General features: G+C 38.9%; 1 protein-coding gene across 40 annotated transcripts in view; it reads right to left on the minus strand.

Annotated features, from left to right (window-relative positions):
- Positions 1–24,231, minus strand: part of PLEKHA5 (pleckstrin homology domain containing A5) — a 166,412-nt gene that overhangs the window by 19,747 nt on the left and 122,434 nt on the right. For 5 of the 40 annotated variants that reach the window (XM_083699950.1, XM_083699929.1, XM_083699926.1 and 2 more), the window contains 6 exons: positions 18,003–18,467; positions 12,296–12,764; positions 10,200–10,286; positions 6,527–6,646; positions 5,689–5,742; positions 2,438–2,518 (listed from right to left, as the gene is read on the minus strand). In XM_083699950.1, the coding sequence (XP_083556076.1) occupies positions 2,438–2,518; positions 5,689–5,742; positions 6,527–6,646; positions 10,200–10,286; positions 12,296–12,764; positions 18,003–18,467 (1,276 nt within the window). Of the gene's footprint in view, positions 1–2,437; positions 2,587–5,688; positions 5,743–6,526; positions 6,647–10,199; positions 10,287–12,295; positions 12,765–18,002; positions 18,468–24,231 lie in introns of those variants that run through there. The other 35 variants (XM_083699933.1, XM_083699922.1, XM_083699943.1 and 32 more) reach the window with 17 other exon arrangements.

The following is a 24,231-nucleotide window of genomic DNA, read 5'->3' on the forward strand; positions in this document are numbered from 1 at the left end:
AGGCAAGAGCCTGCACACAGCCTGAGGGCATTTAAAATGGTTTTAGCAGCTTGGGGAAGGACGAATAATAGTACAAAGCCTCTGTGTGCTTGTGGACTCAGCACACGTAAGACTTGCAGCTACTATACAACTCACAGCTCTAATGAGGATGGAAGCTGACAAGGCATTTTTCAAGGTAGCTGCTTAAAGTATCATCCATATGGAGCTGGTCCTCTGTAGGCTCCAACCCTGAAAAGAGCACTACCAAGCCCCATTTCCGCAGGCTTTCCAAGCAGTTGTGGAAGTATAACTCTGGGAACATCAGGCTAGGACTGGCTAAACACAGTTTGCTGCCTGGGACAAAGCCAAGATGACAACCACCCATTCCAACTCCATGTGCAAAGGTAAACTGAACTGGCAACTTCACGAACAGATGTTTGATAATCCATTGAATTGTTTGTATCAGACACCACAGAAAACTCTGGCATGTGAATAGTGAGTTGTATGTGGATTGAAAACGTTGATAAAGATGCCAAAGGATTTGCTCAGAAAAAGGGTTTTTAAGCGTACCTGCTCTGACACAGACCCACCCACCCAACATGTCCCTTTCTATCGCGAATCTTTCATTAAATAGTTCAGCTATTTTAAATCCCATGGAAACATTTCAGAATTTAAGGCCAGTGATTCAGTACAGGATGAGCTTCTCCAAGTCGCCATCTGCATATCCCTAATTATATATTTGATATTAATGAACATGGCATGTTGGAAGACTATTTCTTCAAGCTGCTTTTTTAAATAAACGCAAGATTAAAAGCTGTGAAAACAACACTTCCCACCTGTGCTCTCAATTCCATTAGGCCTCAAAGGCTTTCTCTAGGTACCATGCATCCTTGAATGATCAGGCAGTTCAGCCTTCAAGACCTTCCAGAGTCAAACTATCAAGTATGGCGCTAACTCAGTGTAAAATGATGAACCAATTCTAGTCCTTCCAACCTAATGAAAAGCAAAACCAAATAATTAGGTAGCTAAAAAATTGATAATAACTCTCTGCACTTCAAGGGCACCTCATTTCTTTTTTCATTCCAAGCTGCAGAACTTTCCTTAGAGACGCTAGTTTCAATTTGGCAGATAAATCTGAATACCAATTTGGCTAGTGAGTCTCAGCCAAGTAGCAGATAACGAACCCAGCGTTCACCCTTCATTTTCAGTAATACTGCATGCTGGGTTTTTTTTCTAACTTACATAATAATTCACAGATGGAAGCAGGGGAGAAAGCATGTTAACTTAAAAGTTAACAAAGCACATGTTTGAGCAAGATTGTAGTGGCACAAAAAAGCATTTCATTACACAATTTCTACTCGCAGCAGATGCCACACTGTTCTCTGAAGTGGCACAATTTTTTTGCCTACGTTGGCAAGGTTACCAAGTCTTGCCCCAAGAGGGAGACTGTGTCTTTTGTCAGCTGCTTATTTGGCAGACATTTGACAGATGCAGGTTCTCCCATCATAGCTGCAGTGACAGAAGCTGCATCTTCCCAAGTTCTCAGTTCAAGCTGTGATTAAAGGAAAAGGAATGCCCTCTCTGGGAAAAGCAGCAGCAATCTTATGCACTGGTCAAAGCTCAAACTAGGGCTAACTTTGGACTAGAAGCTAGAGAGCCTCTGAGTTAATAGGCTGAAAAAAATAAGGCAATTACTTGCAAAGACAACACAATGCCAAACATTTCATTTGGTACGTGGTGAAAAACCTGTTCACATCCATATGATGTTTAGGATAAAATTCTTTCACAAATTGATTTCTAACAGACAAGTTGATGTTATATTTCCATTCAGCACATTTCCCCTCCAAATATTTTATCATGACTTGATACTGACTTTGTTTGCTGTGACTTTCTGAACACACTGCCCTTAAGAGCTATAGCCCCCAGATCAAAATTATTTTGATCCTTTTTAACTCCCAAGGGCAAAACAAAGCAGCTGTCCAGGAACCTACAACAATTAGTAAATTCATTCCTAAAATGAGAAGCTGTCAGAAATGACAAGGTAAACATTGCTGTCATGCTTTAGTGTTAAACCAAAATGAAGTCGTTCCTTCAACGGAAAAAGAAATAAACAAAAGAAAATGAATCGCATAGATCCATGCTATGACAAATGTTGGAAGCTTGTTGGCGATTTTATGAATTTACTGAATTAACCTACAAAAAAAAGCAATTTGCCAAATATTCTGAAACAGAGAAAGTTATCCAAAGGGATACACTCAATACTCATTGACAAGTACGTTCAGCAAAGCCATGCTAACAATATTGCAGCATTTTATAAAACACAGATGACTTGTGGTTTTCCAAAACAAATAGGAGGAACACCAATGTTATGGGTAAACTGGAGGGGACAACCAAAAACTGTCACTGAGGAAAAATTTGCAATGATAAAAGCAATTTCATTCACTATCCAAGACCTTACTTGATGGTACAGTTGTGGTCTTAGCGCCGAGTTCTCAATCATAGTGTGAACCATGATGATTAAAGGTTCATTCTCTTTCATCTATTTCAAATCAGGAGGAGCATACAGCAAACATCAGTTTACAGCACGGCTAGATTTGAAAGACGACACTGTAAATATAGCCTCTACTTTAATTATTTTCTGTTAGTGCAGCAGTTCATATTTCCTCTCACGCTTAAGCAAAGCTGTACATTTGAAAAGCCTGCTATGGCCAAACTAGAGTACCTACAACCCATATTAAGTTTAAAGTAATTATTACCAATAAGCATTTCAGACGTTTCTCTAAATAACTCAAGCTGAAAATGTTCAATCATCTTTAACAAATGGATATGATGGACAAAGGGCTAGCCTCATTAAATAAACCACCCACACACATTATCAGATTTACAGCATAAACACATTAACTATCTTAGGGATAGTTGCACACCATTAACTCTGAGCAAAAGGGAGGTTTCTGGGGCAAATCCTCGCTGTCAACATGGGGACTGGATACTGGGAAGAAGGCTGAGCTTAGTCCAAATTTTTCTCAACTTGATAATCATTTTATGGAGAGTAGTAACCTTGACCCATGTATATTATTATTTTCCTGAACACCTGTGTTGGGTCAGCCCAAAACTATGGCACAACATGTAAACAGATGAATAGCAAACAAGCCAAATCTTAATCCAAGTTGAAGACCGAGGCAGTCACGAACAATTGTGCTTATTACAACTTTTCACAGTGTGAGCTGCAATAATGTAAGCCTTCCTAGACAGTGAGTGCTCATTTGTCAATGTTTTATTTTGAAATACTTTATGATCTGCAATATAACACCATAACATTGATAACATACATATTTACCAACCTCTAATACCTATCTTTTACAGTATAATAATTTTCAAGGCTGCATTATTTATATAAACTATTTACCAACTATGTTCACAAATACACTGTGTTGATGAAGTCAGTAACAGATTTGGGAAGCAGCCAGATTTGAGAAGCAGAGTTTCTGAACATCTACTTTTCATTTTAGTAGAACTTGTTAAGTCCCATTTAAATGAAAGGAGGATGAATGCTTGGAGAACTAAGCCTTTAAAGGCTTTAGTTCAACTAAAAGGGTGTATATACATTTTATCAAGGAAATACATAGGTTATATCATACATACAGCACTATCTTGTGGGTGGCCCTTAAGAAAGAACCTGCTCATCTGCCTATTTAGGGAGCAACCAGCTAACGCCGGTTTCTCATGCAGGCCACATGAAAAAAACACCTAACACTCAATATGTGGCACAGGATGATAGGGACCAGAGTAGAAATTGTGTGAGAACTACAGTGGAGGTCCAAATTTTATGATGTGATTAGACTTCGCTGTGGACTCATCTACAGCACAGTGTGTGTTTCCCCAACCTAACTGCACTCCAGATGTTTTGGATCACAACTCCCAATATCCCTCCCCGTTGGCCAAGTTGTAGTCCAAAATATCTCAAGGGCTTGGGGAAGGATAGCATGGCAGACCAGCAGTTATTTCCATTTTCCATCTGCGTGTAAGGAACGCGACTCAAAAACTGAGTAGAGGGTTGCTTTTTTAATCATTATAGACAAACCACATCCTATGGAAATGATGGGATACTGCTTAAAAGCACGGTGTTAAGCATCTTACAGACAACACTAGATTATAAACTTCTAAACAGGACTGTATTGAATAGAACTTTTGATTCTTGAGAATTCCATATGCTGAGAATTCTCATGCATACAAGTAGCCTCTGGAGGTTCAATTGTAGTTAAACAGTTTGCCTGGTTCAATACAATTTAACTATTCCAAACCTAGGCTAGGTTAGCATTTTCTAATAAATTTAGTCTATAAGTACTGCTGATGGTCATAAGCTGCTACAATAGCAGAATGAGAAACAATGTCCTTTGTAAGAATATCCATAGGCGGTACTAAAATCTTCCATGATCAAAAATTATTCAAGGGCCCAGAAATATCACCTTTTTGGCACAGAACTGCACTTAGAGTCAGAGACAGAACTGAATATAAATCTATGCACTGTCATGCTTGAATATTTCAGTCTGCCCAAAGATGAATACAAATCTAGCATCTCAGATTTTGCTTTTATATTAAATTACACATCAATTGTACATTTAACTCTGATTCAGCAGTATCAGCTAGATAACAAGTCCAAGTGACAGGCATATAGAATCAGTTTGTGATTTATCATTAAACATGACTATTGTAACCTGGTTAAAATGAACTCAGGGATACTTCTGAACTTCCTATCAGAATGTATGATTAAACCTAGGGTCCACTCTCTCCTAATCCCTAGTTATGTAGTAAAAGAAAATAGGATTCCTTATCAAATACAATTTTATCCTTCTGCATATGAGAGTGGTATAAAACAGAGAATCAGCCAAAGACCAACCAATTATGTCTAGATCAAAAAATTAAATTAAAAAGGAAAAGATTGGGTGTTGGCAGCAGCTCATAAAAACAGGGAACGGTGCCATGTGCCAGCACAAGTGGATGATGCACCCCACTTTGTGCTACTACTTGATGGGAAGCACTTCATCCTCAGCACAGCTGCCATGGACTGAGTTGTAAATGTGCTGCATTATTGGTGGTGTGTCAAGTGAATACATGCTCTCATTTCATGATGCAGATAAAGGGAACTGAGAAAATCTAAAGAACTCCGAATTCCTGTGCCAACAACTCAGCAGGCGCACAAAATAATGGGCAGATATGCAGTTTTCAAGTTCTGTGCAAAGGTTTCTTGAAGTATTCCTCCCTCTCCCCACCCCCAAAAAAGATGTCTATGACGGAAGATCCTTGTTCATTACATCAAATGTTTGTATATATTTAGACTTTGACTGCAGAGATGAGGCAGACAAAAGCCAGGTATAGCTACAGTGATAAACACTATATTTTTAGGATTATTTTTTAAATATTCATTTTGCACTTCACATTAATAATGTCATGTAAATAAGTGAACCCATTCAAATATTGGACCCCATTTTATTTTAGCAGACAAGCTGCAGCATTAGGACAAAGAGTATGAATGGAACAGAACAATGACCTTAGCATATAAATTGTGCTATCTGCACTTGAAGAAACATTTTCACCATCTGCCCTGAGACAATTTTAAATGAGACAGTACCATTAAAATGTTTAAATGATAAAAAATAGTGCCAACATGTTATCAGATATAAATATACAAGAATAAGCTATGAATCCCACCTGATGATCCAAATATATGGCATTCCTTTGAAGGTGATGAGAAAGAATCTCATTCTAGCAAGCAGCATTCAAAGAGGAAGGAGAGAAGAAAAGGACAGATATGAAGATGTGGAAAAGGTCAGTCAGAAAAGAAAGAGAACTACAAATTCTAATTTCAACCTTTAGATTATATTGTCATATTAATCCAAGCGAGAGTTACATTGAATTCTGGGTCTTCTTAGAATTTGCATTAGCATATTTTGAAAAGCCAATCAATACTCCAATGACAGAAGGAAGCAAAATTATAATCAAACATCTGCTTTTGAAAAGTAATAAAGCATTAGTTTGCAATTGCAGATTTAGTAATATTAGCCGCACAAACAACTTCTTAACATTAAAACAAAATTAAGGAAAACCACCATGGTCATGTTGAATTTACACAGACAACTATAAACCCTTTGATACATTTGTGTGCATTTTCTGCTTCTAAATGCTTATTATAAATCATTTCAAAGATGAGAAAACAAAACGAAATGGTTATGGTAGATCATATTTATCACCACCCTTACCTACTTGGGCTTCATATTTGTGTGTAATCTGCGTAACTTGCAAAATTTCAGACTCAATTAAAGTGAAATGTATTTGAACGCATTCCTATTTTTGTTGTTGCAATGTATTCAACATCCACACTAGAACTCAAAGGGTTAATAGCAGACCACCACAGATGCCAGGAAAACAATGACGCTCTAAAAAGCTACATTAGAGGAGGTTGGCACCAATGGTACAATGCAAGCTTGGATTAATGAATGGCTAAGAATAAGTGAAGATGGCACATGACAAACATCACTTCATAGCTGACCTTTGGGCTGCTGGCCTCAAGTTTTAGTTGCATGAGTTGTGCTAATGTGTGTTCCCGGATACTACTCAGTTCGGCTTGCTGCCTTCTCAGCTTTATAAGCAGCAGCGTGAGCTCCTCTGGCTGAAGGAGTATCGTATGAGAAGCCAAAGAGTGGAAAATAGGTTAATCATTATCTTGCACAAGACTTCAGATATATACTTGTGTTTGATAATGCTGGATATCATGCTACATCTAAACTGTGTGAACCTCTTCAAAATAAAAGGGAACCAACAATGTCTGCCAACAGAATACAACTAAACTAAGAGGAGGTGAGAAGAGTTTTAAAACCGCGAAGCTTCTGAAACTCATGGTAATAACTTCTACACACAAAGGCTAGCAATATTGTGCGAAGGGAGGAGGAAAAACGCACCACGGTCACAAAATATAGAGGATGGGTATACTCAAGTTTTGCTTGGTATGTTTTAAAAGAATTGGCTAGCAACAGAAACTACGGTATCTGAAACAAGGAAGAGTCTTGTAGCACCTGAGTAATTTATTCAAATGCTGGCCAAAGAAAAAAACAAAGAATGAAATATTAAAAACACACATACAACTTTTACTAAAAGTATGCATTGTAAAAATACACTGTCAAAGTTTGTAGATCCAAAACGCAACACACTTTCTGTTTTTTCTCCTTTAATGCAATCACAGCAGTTTTTTTGAGAGACTATTTCCCAAACACATCTAAGATTTTTCAACACAATTATACATGCTAGAACTTGAAGGTTGAATAGGAAGATCCAAATGCTTGAGAATCAAGGAAGAATTAAAGTACAGTAATACCATTAACCAAAGCCAAATATATTCTGAGGGAACTCCATGCTACTGACCCAAAAGCCTGCACTCACGCAAAGGAAGGAGACTACGGCATTTAAACCAAAGCAAATATTGTATAAATATATTTAAATTATTAACTAATATAGGGTTTTATCCAATTGTGTCCATCTTCTGATGGAAGGATTTTATTTGATCCACCAACACTTCTGTAGACTAAAAATGGGTGTGCTTGATGTTCACAAAGCTCCCCTTCCTCCTGCAGCCCCCTCCCATGCCACCTACCACACTAAGATCCCCCTAACCCTCTGGGGCAGTTTTTAAGGAAGCTCAGGGCTGAAGAGTGAATGGGAAATCAGCAAATAATAAAATAAAATAAAATGCTGCCTCTGCTCACTTCCATTAATGGAAGCATCTGTTAGCTGAACTAAGGAGGCCTCCATCAGTGGAGGGACACAATTGGATGCAACCCAGAGTCAGTCCTCTATGTTGTTCTGATTTGTCTTGCCACCGGTATCTGTAGAAGAGAGCCATCCTAGTTCTTGAAAGCAATAGCACAGGGATGGGGAACCTGTGGCCCTCCTGATGTTTACCAGCTCCCATAAGTTCCAACCAGCATGGCCACTAGTCAAGGATGATGGGAAGTAGAGTCAACATCTGGAAGAACATGGGTTCCCCACTCCTGTCTTAGGAGTACACTTTTCATCTCATCCAAATTTAACACTTGACTAACTTATAACCTATACGCGATCTTCCCAACCCCCAAAGTACTCTATCTTTGTTGTACAGGCTTTCCTTGGCTCCCACTCAACCTGCACTCTGACCTCAGCCTTCCATAGACAGCTCCTTCTACAATGACCACATCTATTTAATTTTCTGAACAAAGCACCTTTGCAATGGAACCCTTCATCATAATTTATTCTTATGTATTCCTAATGCAGGGGTGGGAAACTGGTGGCATGTGGACCAGACACAGTGGCTTTTCATTCATCTCACCACCATTTTGCAGCAGTGGTGAACAAAGGACTGCATCCTGTAATTGCAGCATTCCTTACTTGCTTTGGCCCTCCTACAAGCAGGGCCTGAGCACAACAGCACTCTCTCCACCTGTAGTTTTCAGGAATTAGTATTCAGAAGCATGCTGCCTCCAACTATGGAGGTAGAACAGATCTATCACAGTTAGTAGCTGCTGCTACCATTATCCTCCATGAATCTGTCTAATCGTCTTTTAAAGCTATCCAAGTTGGTGGCCATCACTGCTCTTTTGTGGAAGTGGATTCCCTAGGTTTAACTATGGCGATGCTCTGCCTACTTCTCTCTTCTGAAGTAAGTGCACAGTGAAGATCCTCACTAAAAGCAACACAAACCATTGACATTTATACGTTGTTTGTATGTAAATGACATACACAAAGCAATTTCTACTGAACAAAAGTATGAGTTGTGCGTCACTCAGCCCACTTTGGGCTCCGACCCTAACCACCTCTGAACTTCCAACGTGATTCTCAGGCAGAAATTTGTTTCCTTACTCTATCCTAATATATTACTTGCTAGTAAATCCCAAAGATTCATGCCCTCAGTTCTTATCAGTTCCTGAAATCTGAGCTTAACTTATGATTCAGATACTGACACATATATCAGAAGCTCTCTCATAATTATAAAGCAACCAATTATGTAAAGCATCTTTTTTGTCATGAGATGTAAAATGGAGTGATTTGCTTTGCACATTCAGCTGTTCATGTGAAAGACCTAAGAGAGTTCTATCACATGCACAAAAAATTTCTGAGCCATGGACTGTTCCATTTAGGTCATGGAAATGTTACACTACTCACGTGGAACATTCTTTAACATATAAAACGAGAGGTCAGGTCTATTATTCAGGCATCCACATCACTGGGGCCCCAGAGAGTTCCAGAAGAGGGCTTCAACTGTGATGCTTTAGATGAGCCACATAATCAGAAATCCTGAATTATATATTACAAGTAATGAACTGAAAGTATTCCTTGGCTACAGCGTATGGTTTTAGCAACTGGCAGTGTTAAATGAATTCCAGCAGAGGGAGCAAGAAATTTTCCTATATTCAAGAGTTAACAGGTTTCATAATGATTAACCTACACTCCCCTAATACAGTATATACTCATTAGTGTTTCACTTGGAAAAACATTATTTACTAAGAAATGAGGGGGAAGAGAAATCGCCTGGAAGAAATTAAGGTTTCAGCTAGTAAAAGTGGTCATATTTGAGTTAAAGGTCTCTCAAAAATGTTTGCTCAAATCTATAATCCCTCATCTAAACCTTAGGTATTGAATGGTAAAATACTTTTAATGATGTGAATAAAAATGTGCAATTAGCGGATGGATAGTTTCTTTTCATAAGACAGCACAATGTATAATAAACTGCCTGCAGCACCAAATTTCCTAGTTAACTGCAACTTCCATTATGCAGCAATGAAAAGCTCTGGTAATTGGTATTTCCCCTCCACAACTGAATTAACAACTTAATGGTAGGTCAATTTGTGAAATGAAGAACAATAAAATCGTAAAGGTGCCTTGCTGTTGCTCTAGAGATATTTAAAATGAAATACTTACATGGCTCAAAAAGACAAATTATTCACAGATAGGAATTGCATAGTACAAATAGCATTTGAATTAAAAGGTTATCTGATTACTCTTGCAAAATTTAATGCAGCATCCAAGTAGATTTAAACTGTTTAGAAGGAAAACCTCGATTTAATGAAAAAACAAAGATGGAAACTGCATTTAGTACAGATTCTATAACTAGAGTAGTCACTGTGCTACGTGTTGTATTTTATAGGTTGTTCTTAAATAAAAAATGATGGGCTAAATATAAAAATGCCACTCACCGTTTTGCCTTGCAAGCTCTGGGGAGTAATAGGCTGTACACTCAGACCTGCTGGCATCGACCTTCTGTCAGGCACAAAGACATGCTGCTTTGGGGAAAAAACAAAACCGTGCCCATATAATTCGGGGTGCCTGTCAAAGCTTTTCAAACCAAAGGTTAAATGTTGTGTTTTAAGTATGATTTTCCAAGTCAACTTAGGGTTTATGAAAGGTGTCTAAAGTGAAGGTTCTGGTTAATAACGTGCCAGCAGAAATACACTAAATCACCACACTTTCAGCTTGAACCTTGCAAATGTCAAAATGCCCTCGAAGGTCCAAAAAGCACCAACTACAACTAATAAGGTATTCCATTCACTAAAGTTTGTACCATTAAGTGCTCCTAATTAACTGCTTTTAAAAAAGGTCATTGAGTGCTCTCCTATAAACCACTGCTATGTCCAGAAACTAGGACACGTTTATACACATTCATGCACTGAATAAATGACATGTTTTGTCCTAATTCTTGGCACAGCTGCTTTTTTAGAAACAAACACATACATAGCTCCTTCCCATCATATGTTCTTAAGACTTCCCTGTGATTTTAGAACAATATAGAACAATATACAACACAATGCAGCCAGTAAGTGTGAAGCTGGGGGTTGAAAAATGTTGCACAAGGAAACAGTCTTAAGGGAAACTTCTCAAATAGCAGCACTTTCAAAAAGGATAAAGATGTTCAAGCACAAAATAAATACACTCTATATATGCAAAGAATGGCAAATGCACATAATATCTGCTCCTTATCCTATATGTACACATGGAAGAAGTGAATGGGAGAAGATAATGAAATGTTAAAACATTTGGGGCTTTTTAGTTTAGAAAAAAAAAGATGAGTCAGGAGGGGCATGATAGACAAAATTATGCATGGTATAATTTCTCATAATACGAGTGTCTAAGGCCATCCAATTAAGCTGAATGTTGGAAGGCTCAGGCCAAATAAAAGAAAATACTTCTTCACACTGTGCATAGTTAAACTATGGAATCTGCCACCACAAGAGGCAGCAATGGCCATAACCTTGGATAGCTTTAGAAGAGAATTCGCAAATTCATGTAGGAAAAGGCTATCAACGAATAGTAGCCACAATGCCCATGTTCTCTCCCCTTCACTGTTCAAAGCAGTATGACCCTGAATACCAGTTTTTGGAATCACAAGTGGGAGAGCATTGTTGCACTTAGGCCCTACTTGCGGGTTTAGCATAGGCTTTTGGTTGGCCCCTGTGAGAATAGGAAGCTGGATTAGAAGGGCCTTTGGCCTGATCCAGCAAGGCTCTTCATATGCTAATGGTGAAGTGGTTGAATGGGTGGGACCTACACAACAGATGTCAAGTTTGTTATTTTATTTGTTTGTTGCATCTATATAGTGCACATAAAACTTTGTTCTCTGGGCAGTTTACAAGCCCATTAAAAAAAAACTTAAGATGGGCCCATCACTGAAAAGGCCTTCTCCCCAGTGACTGCCTGCCCCACTTCATTGGATGGGGCAATGTGAGAAAGGGCATCAAATGAAGATCTCAAGCAAGGACTTCTCAAGGGTCAGAGTTCTGTCACAGACATGCTAATTGCTCAGGTGAGGTGGGAGGCTTAGCTGGGCCCTTTCGACAAGCAGCTGTTTATTTGGGAACATCCCATGCCATTTTTCTAGAAAAAGGGGTGCTGAAACTCACAATGAACACCTCCCTTGTTCTCTTATAATGGCAATGGTGCCCACCTGAGAGGTGCTAGAACTGAGTTCTGCCAAAAAAAAAAAAGCCCTGGGAACATCTCATGTCAGAGGAAGCACTGGCATATGAAACGGAAAGACTTTATCTTTCAACCCACACTTATGATGTTCTACTCCCGTTAACTCCTAGTGCAATTTTCTCAATTATATGCTAGTTCTCTCTATCACAGAGGGAACTAGCATATAAATCAGAGCTAACTGGATGTTTTTAACCCGAAGCTTTATATTTGGTATTTCTTTTGTGAGCCACACAATATCAATACATGATTGTAAGACTACTTCCAAGTTATACATTTTATAGCACATAGTAACTAAAGTACAACAATAAAAACATCTCACCTTTGTATGATGTGGCCTATGCCTGCGGTCAATTGTTACATCACCTCTTTGCACTGGTGAGGACACTTCTGATCTGTAGTTCCTCTGAGGTGAGTATCCTTGGAAACCTGCTATCGAACCATGGGAAGGTGATGTGGGAATCAAATGCATCGTTTGATCAGATATATTAATCATGGTTTTGGGACTACTTAAAGTACCGTGTCTAGTAAGCGTTGTTTGCTTATTGTAAAACTGCCGCTGCTGCCACTCGTAGAGTTGCCACATGGTGTCATCTCGCATAGATCTTCTTTTGTCTTCAGTTGGCAGTGATCCAAGGGACTTGTCATAAATAGAGGGTGTCACACTGCAGAGGCTTTCCGGCCTGGTTTTGGTATTTCTTGGTAGAGTTCGATAACCTTCTGGATATCGAGGTACAATTTGGGGTCGATGGCTTGGCATGTTTCTTGGCAATGTCTGATATGAAATTATGCTGAAACAAGAATCCTCCTTCAGTAACTCAAAATGTAAGTAGGCACAGGAATAAACAACATTTAGTTTTCTTCTTCTCTAGTCTATCTTGAGGGTAACAAATAATTATTGTAACTCCCCCCCATTTGCCACATCTGTTGTGGCTGAGCAGTCAAACTCTCAACAAGCCACTTGTTTTAAGTAATAGACTCTGTTTTTTAGTTGTATCATGGATTTATCTGTATCCAAGGAAAACCATCTATGCACTCATCCCTGAAAGAGGTAGCTGAGATTCCCCTGGTGCCACAGAGGGGATCGCCCACACAACAGTGGGAATAAGATGGGGGAACCCTATGAGCTCCTTGGAAGAAAGCTGGGTTACAGGCAGCAAAAATACACAATTTCCCATATGTACGGTGAAAAGGAGTATTCACATTGTTGGGGACTCTGCAAATCCCATAGCTACTGGTCTAGGGGACATGATCAGTCCCATTTCCTTACTGCTTAGATGGAAACTAACGCTGCAGCAGCCATGCTTCCTCATGGTGATTCACACATAGGTAATGCAAATATGTTTAAGGGGAAACAATTGTTCTGGCAACCACAACAAGAAGAGGGAAGAAAAACATGCAGAAATGCAGAGGCCTTATCTACCTGTAGTCAATCTATGGAGGATGCACAGCCATAAAAATGAGTCTTCTCCACTTAAACATATGCAATGTCTGGCTTTGCTAATCTCTCCTAAGGTTTACCAGCTTTCTTCTATCTCCTTCCCCTTTTATACTATGGGCTACATTGCACATATCTTAGTTTCAAGGACTATTTTTTTCCTTTCCTGATATACAACTTAATAACCATGAAATCCTCCTTCAGAATTATGGTGTGGTGAACTAGTTTTATGGAACAGTTGGCCATCTGTGGCCAATACATGACCTTTTCAATTAATTATATATTTTCAAATTGGCCAAAAGCTCCAGTCCATTTGATTCATTTCCACCTTATTATAGCTTCATGTGAAGGCAGTGCACTGGGCATGCTTGCAGGTAAGTGTGTGTGTGTGAAAAAACCTGAGGGTGACTAAGAATAATTTTTGTGTAAGAGGAGTAAAACAAATTTCTGTGCTCATTAGCAGCTTAGAGGGTGTCATGCTCTTTCATTCTAAGCCTTACACCTTGCTCCCATTGGTGGATCTTGGGATTCTAGTAAAACACAAAGTAGATTCCATAAGGCTGAACACTGCCTTCCCCTGCTGTACAGCCCCAGGCATTTAAAGTGCTTTTAAGGGAACTGTTTTGAACACTGAAAACTGAATTGAGGCTATGCAGAGGCAGGATAAAGACAGTTGCAATATTGTTATTATTTCTTTAAAAGGGTTGCATTATCTGCTACTTGCCTCGAGGCAACTGCTAATCACCATAGGCAACCAAGTGAGAGTGACAATTTGCAGGCTTAGATAGGAGAGGGAGTAAGAAAGAGGTCCCCCTACTTAATTTCTACTATTTATATTTGTGCTCCTGAATTTGACTTCCTTTCATTACATTGCCCTAAGTACTGTGCTTTAAAGGTTTAATATCCTAGCAGTATGTTCAAAGAGAATGGAATTTATTTATTCCAAAGCAGTAAATAATGACATAAACCCCGCCATCTCTCTTTTACAAATTAACTTCAAACAAAGCCATCATTTCTAAGTATATGACCTGTGTTAACAATTTCATCCATATTTAACTAACAATATGTTCTCCATGATCAAGAGGATTTGGCTCCTGCCAGTTAATAATGTTTTGTAAATAGCTTCTGCTGTTATAAAACTCCAACAATGGAATGAGTTTGTTTGGGAATATAGCCAATGTAATGATAGCATGACAAAACCTTTAAAAAGAATTCAAATTGAGATAGATTCATAGTTCCTATGCCTGTTTACATTGAAAACAAAACCATTTAATGCAAACATGTGATGAAATGTAAAATATCCCACTCCTACCCCTTCTTTCTGGGAATACTCGATTCATACTATTATATACCTTAAGTGGTACACATTTAGCACTGTGTCCCAGAATGAACATAATGTTTCTGATCACATAATCATGGTTTGAAGAATGGGACTACGCTGTGCACTTGTGCTTTTCCTCCTTCCCCCTCACACATTAATTTACTTTTTCAAAGTCAACCATAGTGCAGAGTTATGCCTTTTATTAATAGAGCCCAATTTTCCATGTATGGGTTGTCCCCCCCCCCAAATGTCATTATCAAATTTTGTTTATATGCATGCATACCCTTCCTTAAGCTACGTATACTTTGCCATGTGTAACACATAAATTAAAACCCCACTAAAACTGGGAGGAAAACTTAACATGGTTACAGCTGGAGGAGGAAGCTGGGAGGTACGATAAAAATGTGTAAAATGGGTTAAGAAATACATTCTAAAAATCTCAGGGCTCCTCTGTGCAGACTTAGTTTTATGAAAAATTTAAGTAGCCATAGCTCTATTTGAGTGACTATTGGATCCAGGATAAAGGATACCCATCACCATGTTAAAGAACATTAAGCCAACTAAGTTCCGACGTCAAAATAAAGCCAAATCAAGTAATAGCTCAAGAAAATGACCAATATAACTCAAACTGTTGTCTTCTCCTCAGGTGCAATCGTACCTGAAGTTTGAAACCTCAAACACTTCTTAGCGCCTTTCATTACCTCATCAAAGTGATATTTCAAGTACAAGTCACATTTAAAGAAGTGGGGACAGGCAATGTTTTGCTTGACCTATCATGTGACTTCTCTTCCCAAAGCAAACTATGGAACCAGAGTCTTCACACAAATTGGGAGCTGGGAGTTAGAGAAGGAGGTGGGATACTGTGGTGCCACTTCCAGATACTCAAGATGAATGCTGGAGTGCAATATTTTATAATAAAAAAACTGAGCAATGAGGACTAGGCACTGCTGTTCAGATTCCTGCCAAGGGTTTGCTGTCATGCGGAACCACAATTTCACATCTTAATACTACTTAGTACTTAGTGGTGTCAATCATTTAGTCACAGCAGTGTGCATGCACACGAAAGCTCATACCAAGAACTGACTTAGTTGGTCTTTAAGGTGCTACTGGAAGGAATTTTTTTTGTTTTGACTATGGCTGACCAACACGGCTACCTATCTGTAATTGGAAATGCACTGTTGGTATTGTATAACTTCAACTTTTAACACATCTACAGTATAAAAAGACACATGCCTGTTTTGAACATTTTGATCAGCCAAGTCATGACTTCACACATATGTGCATATTCTAGGGGAGGAGTCTGCAGCTGTTTTGCTCATCCATGGTCGTTTTGCTGATGCATCAAACTGAGCCTAATTGAGTTTGTGGTTTAGGCTTCCCATACAAACAATAAGCTGTAAACCATGGGATGAACCCTTGTTACAGTTCACACTTAATCCAGACAGAAGTAAACCACAAGCCCCTAAGACAAACTATGGCCTAGATCAGTGTAGCTGAGGAACGAAGAAGCTGTGATCTTCCTTTCGGGAGTCTGCACATTTGTGCTTAGACTTCACTCAGTTTAGCATGATGTGGGAGCCAAGCCATTGCTTGTAATTTGAAAGAGACCTAATGACTGCATTTTGATGATCATATCTTGGCTTAATTAACAGAGTTATGGAAAAAACCTTGTGCACCAACATACCGTCACATTACTCCTCCCTTCACAGAAGCTGGGAAATGAGCCAAGAATGATGGTTTTTGGCTTCCAAACAAGCGAGGGTATGAAACCATATTTTAAAGATGGCTTCTGAATTCTGGCTTATTTGGAACCCACTAACCATATTTCAGCTATAGCATGAAATTACAGATAACTGATTGCTCCCTGACTTGCTTTCTCACTCACACAAAGGGAGGGAAAAAAGCTTCTTTGTGTGAGGGAATTAGATTTATTCATACATTGGTTTATTAAACTTAGTTGATCAACAGTATTTTCTGTTACAAAAATATAAGGAAAAAGGCTATTCAACATTTTAATCATTGCCTTGCTGAACTGAGAGAGGAGTGTAAATAAGTTTGCAACAGAGCTATGCAACTTAAAACAGTTTTTTTAAAAAAACACCCTGTTGTAACTCATCCTGGGACCTGCTGGTGAACAGCAGGTAATAAATTTAATGTTGATGATGATGTATAATAATAAGCTCAGCATGGAAATGCATGATTTTCATGGAAGAAGTCCAACTCCCAGCATCACCAGCAAGTTTGTGAAAGACTTCTGAGACCATGAAGAGCTACTAACCGAGCTACTGATATTAAGATGAGATACAAGAAGAAGAAGAATTTGGACTTGATATCCTGCCTTTCACTCCCCTTAAGGAGTCTCAAAGTGGCTCACAATCTCCTTTCCCTTCCTCTCCCACAACAAACACTCTGTGAGGTGAGTGAGGCTGAGAGACTTCAGAGAAGTGTGACTAGCTCAAGGTCACCCAGCAGCTGCATGTGGAGGAGCGGGGAAGCGAACCCGGTTCACCAGATTACGAGTCCACCGCTCTTAACCACTACACCATGCTGGCTTAATAGTTTAATAGTTACAACAGGGAAAGTCTTCTGATGACCGGTTCCACTTTTGCTTCTTAATGAAAGAAAGAAATCTAGAATGAAGAGTGGGACAGAGAAGTAGATAAACAGGGAATAGACCAGGGATATCCAAAGTGGTGCTCTCCAGATAGACTATAACTCCTATCAGCCCCAATCAGAATGGGCCAATAATCAAGGATGGTGGAAGCTTTAGTCCAGTAACATCTGGAGGGCACCTTGTTGTTTAAAGGCAGCCCTGTTTAGGGAAGCTTTTAATGTTTAACAGACCACTGTATTTTAATATTTTGTTGGAAGCTGCCCAGAGTGGCTAGGGAAACCCAGCCAGATGGGCAGGGTAATAATAATAATAATAATAATAATAATAATAATAATAATAATAATAATAATATCACCATCATCATCTGCCCTTGGAACAGCCATTCTGGGAAAGATGCCCAACATTTTACATATGATTGTTACAAAAAGTCTATAAGACTTTAGGACAGAGTGCAATATAAATCAAAATAAATTTAAGTTCTAGATAGGCCTTGAGATGCTGTTTGAAATCCTATATTTTAGCAACAGAGGTAATATAGGATCATTTCAGGAATCCTTTTGCGCTTCAACTAAGATTTTACTGTAGCATTAAACAGGGTCACAGTATACACTGAGACCAAGAAGTCAGGATTGGCAAATAATTCTGAAATTACTTACCCTCTTGTTTCTTCATCTTGCCCCTTTCCTCTCTGTATTTTAATCCATTGTTCCAGCTGAAGCATTGAATTAGTTCTCTGTATAACACGTTCAGATTCTATGTGTGAGTGAATGGTGTTGTGATGGATTCCATCTCCAGAGTCTCCTAGAATAAGGTTGACAGCTTTCTCTGACCCATTTAAATGAATTGGCCTGTAATGTCCTGATGGAACTGTGTTTGCTGGCAAAGTCCCATACTCTGACCCCAAAGGATTCAGTTTTACGCTGTTGATTTTTGTTAAAGGTCTATCACGCCCAACTTTTTGAAATCCATATTTTTCTGCTTCTAAGGCCTTTTTGTCTTCCATTTTGCACACTTCTTTGTTCCGCTGATTATTCTGTGCCTCTGGTTTAATTAGCACTCTGTGGTTTGCAATATTATTCACTTCACGAGGTGGTGTGTTTTCAGCAGTCATCTTGTCTGCTCTAAAAAAAGGAAGAAATACACACTGGAGAACAACATCACTAGAAATATGCCGAAACAGGTACACTTGGGTGTGTTTGGTAAGTAGCGTGCAATTTCTTCAGTCTTAGAATCAAAGAATCATAGAGTTGGAAGGGATCCTGAGGGTCATCTAATCCAAACTCTTGCAACTCATGCAGCACTTACAAGCTAGGCAAACATATAGGGTACAAGATTACAGACCTCAACAAAAGTACTGAACTTTGAACCCACACTGATATATTTGCATCCAGACAGAAAAGCTACTAAGCCATGGTATAATCTCCCTGCTTGAGTACTCTCTGAACAAAGGAAAGAAGTGAAGAGAACAAGGGATGATCCTGAACAATCTTTTGCCTAAGCATGATGAGAGATCAGGACTGTGTCTACCTCTGCTACCCATCACTGAGCTCCTGCCCAGCTCTATACTTGCTGGATGTCCAGACATGAGCATCAACTCCCCATGTCTACAGCCTCCTTCACAGGTTACTTGCATGAAGGGGCAATGTTCATAGAGAGGGGCACGAGGATCCACCATTGGCCCTCTCCCAATAATGAGAAGCCTGCCCCAACCTTGCCCTTGATGTCCATGAATTAGGCACAAACATTTTCAAGAGAAAAGCCTACATGAATAAATCTCTATTGTGTATGACCAGGACTCCAACTCCCATGCTTATAGACATCTATGTCAGAGGTGGGGCCAACAGCATACTCCCGTTGCCCTGAGCATTTCTAAATATTGTGTGAGAGGAGCTTATATGCAATATACATGCAACTCACAATCTCACACTGTGCAATCAACATCACATAACATATTATATGCCTTGGATTTTGACAAAATGAATCCAGAAAGGCTCCTATATGTAACATATGGGATAGGGCATGCCTGTGTTTAATATTTACTTATTACATTTGTATGCTGCACAATAGATCAAGGATTGTATCCAATGCTGGATATCACCAGAATTGATAGAACTGACATGACTTCCCATTCCCCTTCTTTCTCCATGCATCCCCAATATCTGATCTGGTATCAACACCTTGGAGAATATTTTCAGGGTGTGTAGGGGTGGAATGCTAAGTTCTGTTGCAGACGTGGCAGTCTCTTGTATGAACAGAATTGTAGCATTGGATGAAACCCTAGAAAGCAACACCAAAGATCAAGAACAGAAATCTGAGCAACAGACTGAACACAGCAGAGATAAAGCAATTGGTGATGTCCCATGCTAGTCTTAATTCAATCCAAACAACTTTATTGTACTAGCCATTGGCCATGACAAATCTGAATCAAAAATAAATACAAGCAAAAGGGGTGTTGCGCCACAAATAATGGTCCCTATTTAGATCTCTGTGTCTCCCTTACAGTTCACTGCTATATTGTCCAGGGTCTTCTTTCTGATCTTTTTGGCCACCAAAGCAAAAAAGGCGACTTTATGAGTCACTGAAGCATTTATATAGCTAAGAAACCATAGAATCTTCTCTGCTGGGGAGAGACATCTTTCCTGTGTGGACGGTAGGGTAAGAAACCGCCTTCTGAGTCAAATGTATAGTGGGCAATATAGTAAATAGTGCAACCTGTGGTTGCCCACATAAACAGAGTCTGTCTTTGTATGGTACCCTGTTATATTGTCCATCAAGGACAGCAGAGGGCATAGCTGAAAAATGCAACTCAGTAAAAGCAAGTCTAAATGAGGCTGGCTGGAGATTGGCCTCTAAAATGGGCAGTTTTTAGAAGGGGGATAGTCATAATTCAGAACAGATTCATTGACATCAGTGGTCTTAAAGCCTACTGATTTCTATGGGTCTACTTGATCACTTATGTTGGATATCACTCACTGTCTTAGATGCAGCACTAGAAGAAACTACTACTACTTAAATTCTGTGTTTGATATAACTATTAACACAGGGAACAGCCCCAACTGCAGTATTCAATCTGACAGCTATGCAAGGGGATAAAAATTTGAAGGCAAAATTTTCAGACTTCATAGTATTGAAAAAGCACACTTTGACTTCTTTTTAGCAGTTAAAGCCTCTGAAATCCTCATTAATTTCAAGCTATCTTTTGTGATGGAGCAATATACTGAGCTGTCTAGCTCCTGGACCTCCTGTGCCACACATTCAGTAGATAAAGGGAAATATTATCCTATTTTAAACTTTACATGGTCACTGACATCATCAATTTGCTTCATTTGGCAAGTTTCATGTCAGTTATTATTCATCTTTGGGAAAACACTTGTGGCTTCTATAATTACAGTGGGGAAAATATCTGCTGACTTGAACTGTGGTGTAAAATAATTGTATTTAACAGAAACAGCTGCACTGTTAGCATATTTATCCTGAATTTACCCATTCAGATGTTGGCAGATCCACCGCTCTTATTAAATTTTAGAGGCTTGCTTTCACCACCATCCCACTTTTTCTTTCATTCTCGTCTTCCAACTAGAATACTGCATTTAAGTAGGCCAATCCTCTCTCCAGTCCCAGTCCCACAACCTGCTGAGTTCTCCCTCTCTTCCACCAATCTATTTTACTCACATACATTGTGTCAGCTGGCTCCTCCTTTCTGCTTAAAATTTCAATCTTGTTGTTCCTACTTTTGAAATACTTTCCTCCTCATAAGAAATCCTGCATTCAGCTCCTGATTTCATCTTCTTTACATTTTGGTCATGTTCTTACCTTCCAAGCCTGTTCTGTCTGTTCTTTATATCTTATTTCCCTTTCACTCCTTCCCCTTGAGATATAGGACACTGCCCCTTTTCTGGTTCTCCTGTTATAACTGCTAATTGTTGTCCTGTCCCTTTTCATCTTTCCCAATCTCCGTAAGAATCCACCAGAGCAATCAACAATTTTCATATCTGCTAAAGTTTCAGCTACCATCTTCAAGTGGATTACTTTTTTCCTAAATTAATCTCTCACCTTGCCCAATCCTACTGAACTGTCAAATCAACTGTTCTTCCTAGATGCCTCACTGACATTTCAAAAATAATATGGGTATGAAGACAAGTATCTTTATGCTCCAACTCTTTCCTCTCCAGTTACCACTGTTATTTTCACTTCTCATTCACTGCAAGGGGGGGGGGGTCATCTTTACCTGTCACCATATACATTCTCCCACTTCATTACTGGCCAAAGTTAATCTGTAATGAATTGTTTTCAAATGTCCTGCCTTCAATTAACTCTTTTCACACAGACTCATTCATCTATTGAGAAATCCTGGTGGCAAGGATTTGCTGGTGATTTTAACGTAATTAGCACCACTCTCTCTAACCCCCCCCCCCATTGCCTATTCTAGCAAGCCTGTCTGCTGGTATGTCTGCTTAATGTCTTTGGCAACTCCTGCCTTCCCCAAATATTAGGGGAACATTATCATTCATCTTCCCCTAAACTTTCCAATGCCTAGGTGATGATTTATTTGTTTATACAGTGCTATATCATATAAATATCAAAACAATGTATAACAATATCTATATATAATAAGAACACACAGATATTAAAAATCAAAGATCATGATTTGCTTAAAGTTGTCAGGTAACCAATGGTAACCAGTGTTCTATTCCACTTTGAAGCATTTTGAAATAATCCCCACCCCAAAAGTATTCATGGAACAAGCCCGTTTGGGGACCCTGATTTTATCTCATCTTAAAGTCATCTATCTAAGCAATCCTAGACATTTACAGTCTTATACAGAATTCAAATTACCATTTCTTTTATACATATATGGGCTTGATTCCTTTTAAAGCAACTCTTTTTAAATCACAATACTGTCCTTTGTTCTTGATCTATCTCCCTACTCATGCCTAAAACATTGATATCATTCTTTCTCCATGAACGAGACTTGGGTCACAACCACAACTTTCCTGCAACTACAAATTACAGGAGGGGATCAGTAATGGAAAACAAGCTCTGAGTCATGGAAGGCTGTCTGCTCGTAGCCTTTTCATTGAGAAACCCCAGTTCACCAGAAAAGGATTTCAAAACTATAGGTCTAAATTCTAGATTGTTGCAGCCTATTCCTTGTGGGACTTGCCCCCCTGTCATCATCTTTTCCTTAAACTGAATTTTAAAAGACATCTGCTAAAATCATGTATTTTCTGTTGTTATGCTCAAGTCATTCTGATGCTTCCTTCAAAGCCTGAAGTCCTAGCATGCATTACGCTCCACCCTTCCTCCACTGACTGTATGTCCCTTTATTCTTTATTCCATTCTTAATGGAATAAAGTTTTAGGATACAGTCAATCTGGGATAGCAGTGAGATTTCAATAATAATACAACTTGCTGGTAGAAGATAGTGTTTGATAGTTTACTTGCATATGATGCCAAAATTGCCAAAAATTATAGGCAATGAATATGGGATATCATTTATTGAAATTTCAGCACAACATTGAAAGTTGTTGTAGCAAAGCATAATTTAACTGATAAAGGAAAAGCAACAGTGTTTTGGAAAATGTCAGTGCATTCTTACGAGTGACCTAAATTAGGGAAATAATCAAAGTTGTAACCACATGGGAGCTTGTTTCATCGTTTGAGTGACAAGTTTAAATGGGCTTTTGCTTATTTAAAACAGTTAGGATTAATTATTCTCAATAGACCCCTCAGGACATTATTAAACCTGAGTCTACTTATAACAGAAAAAACTCCACCAGACCTCGATCTGTGAGACTACTTACAATTAAGTCTCTAAGGCCAAATAGCTTCAATAACATGTGTATTATATATATTCATTGCTACTGAGCAGAGATCTAGAAAATATATTATATTGTTAAAGATACACAGAAACATAAGAATAAGAGGAGAACCTTGCTAGTTCAGGCTAAAGGCCTTCTTCTAGAGCCCAGCATTTTATCCTCACAATGGACAACCAGATGCCCATGGGAAGCCCACAAGCAGGATCTGAGTGCAACAACAATTTCTGTATATAGCGGCTGGTATTCAGAAGAATACTGCCAATGACAGTGGAGGCAGAACATACTAGCCATTGTGGCTAGTAGTCACTGTTAGCCTTGTCCTCCAAGAATCTGTCTAATCCCCCTTAAAACTGTCCAAGTTGGTGGCCATTGCTACATATTGGAGGGGCAAATTCCATGTGCTGTACTTTCTCTTATTTGTCCTGAATCTTCTAATATGCAGTTTCACTGGATGTCCCCAAGTTTTACTATTATGGGCAAGAGAGAAACCTTTCCACTTTCTCCAGACAGAATCAGAAAAGGCAAGAGGTCATACATGACTCATTTCGTATGAAATGTTGTTTCACCAGCAAATGTTCAGGCTGTTATTTTTTGGCATGAAAAAAGGGAATAGAAAAAGAGGCAAGTTGCAGCTTCTCTCCTCCCCAAGCACCATCTTCAGCTATGACTCATTCAAGATGGCTCCAAATTAGTGTAGTCAGCAGAATGTAACCCAATTTTCAGTATGCTCTAATTCTAACATGGGAAGAACTACCTATTTCAACTATTAAAAATGAAGTACAGTAAGCCTACAACTTATGTGAAGATTACGCTTCAGGGATTGCGCCAAAATCCAAAATCATGAAAAGTCAAAACACATTGGGTTCAATGGTAGGTGGGATTGCTTAAGGCATTTTCTCCAGAACTATTAACTATTTTTAATTTATTGTTTGAGTTTTTTGAATGGGGTAGGTTAAAGGTTTCAACTATCTGGTCCAGCACATTTCTAATTCCACAGGCTCTTGTCCTCAAGCCATGGAGGACTTCAGCCCACAGAAACCTTTATATTTATAATTAAAAGTCT

This window comes from Podarcis gaigeae (genome assembly GCF_964106915.1).
Source record: "Podarcis gaigeae genome assembly, chromosome: 10".
NCBI classification, from domain to species: Eukaryota; Metazoa; Chordata; class Lepidosauria; order Squamata; family Lacertidae; genus Podarcis; species Podarcis gaigeae.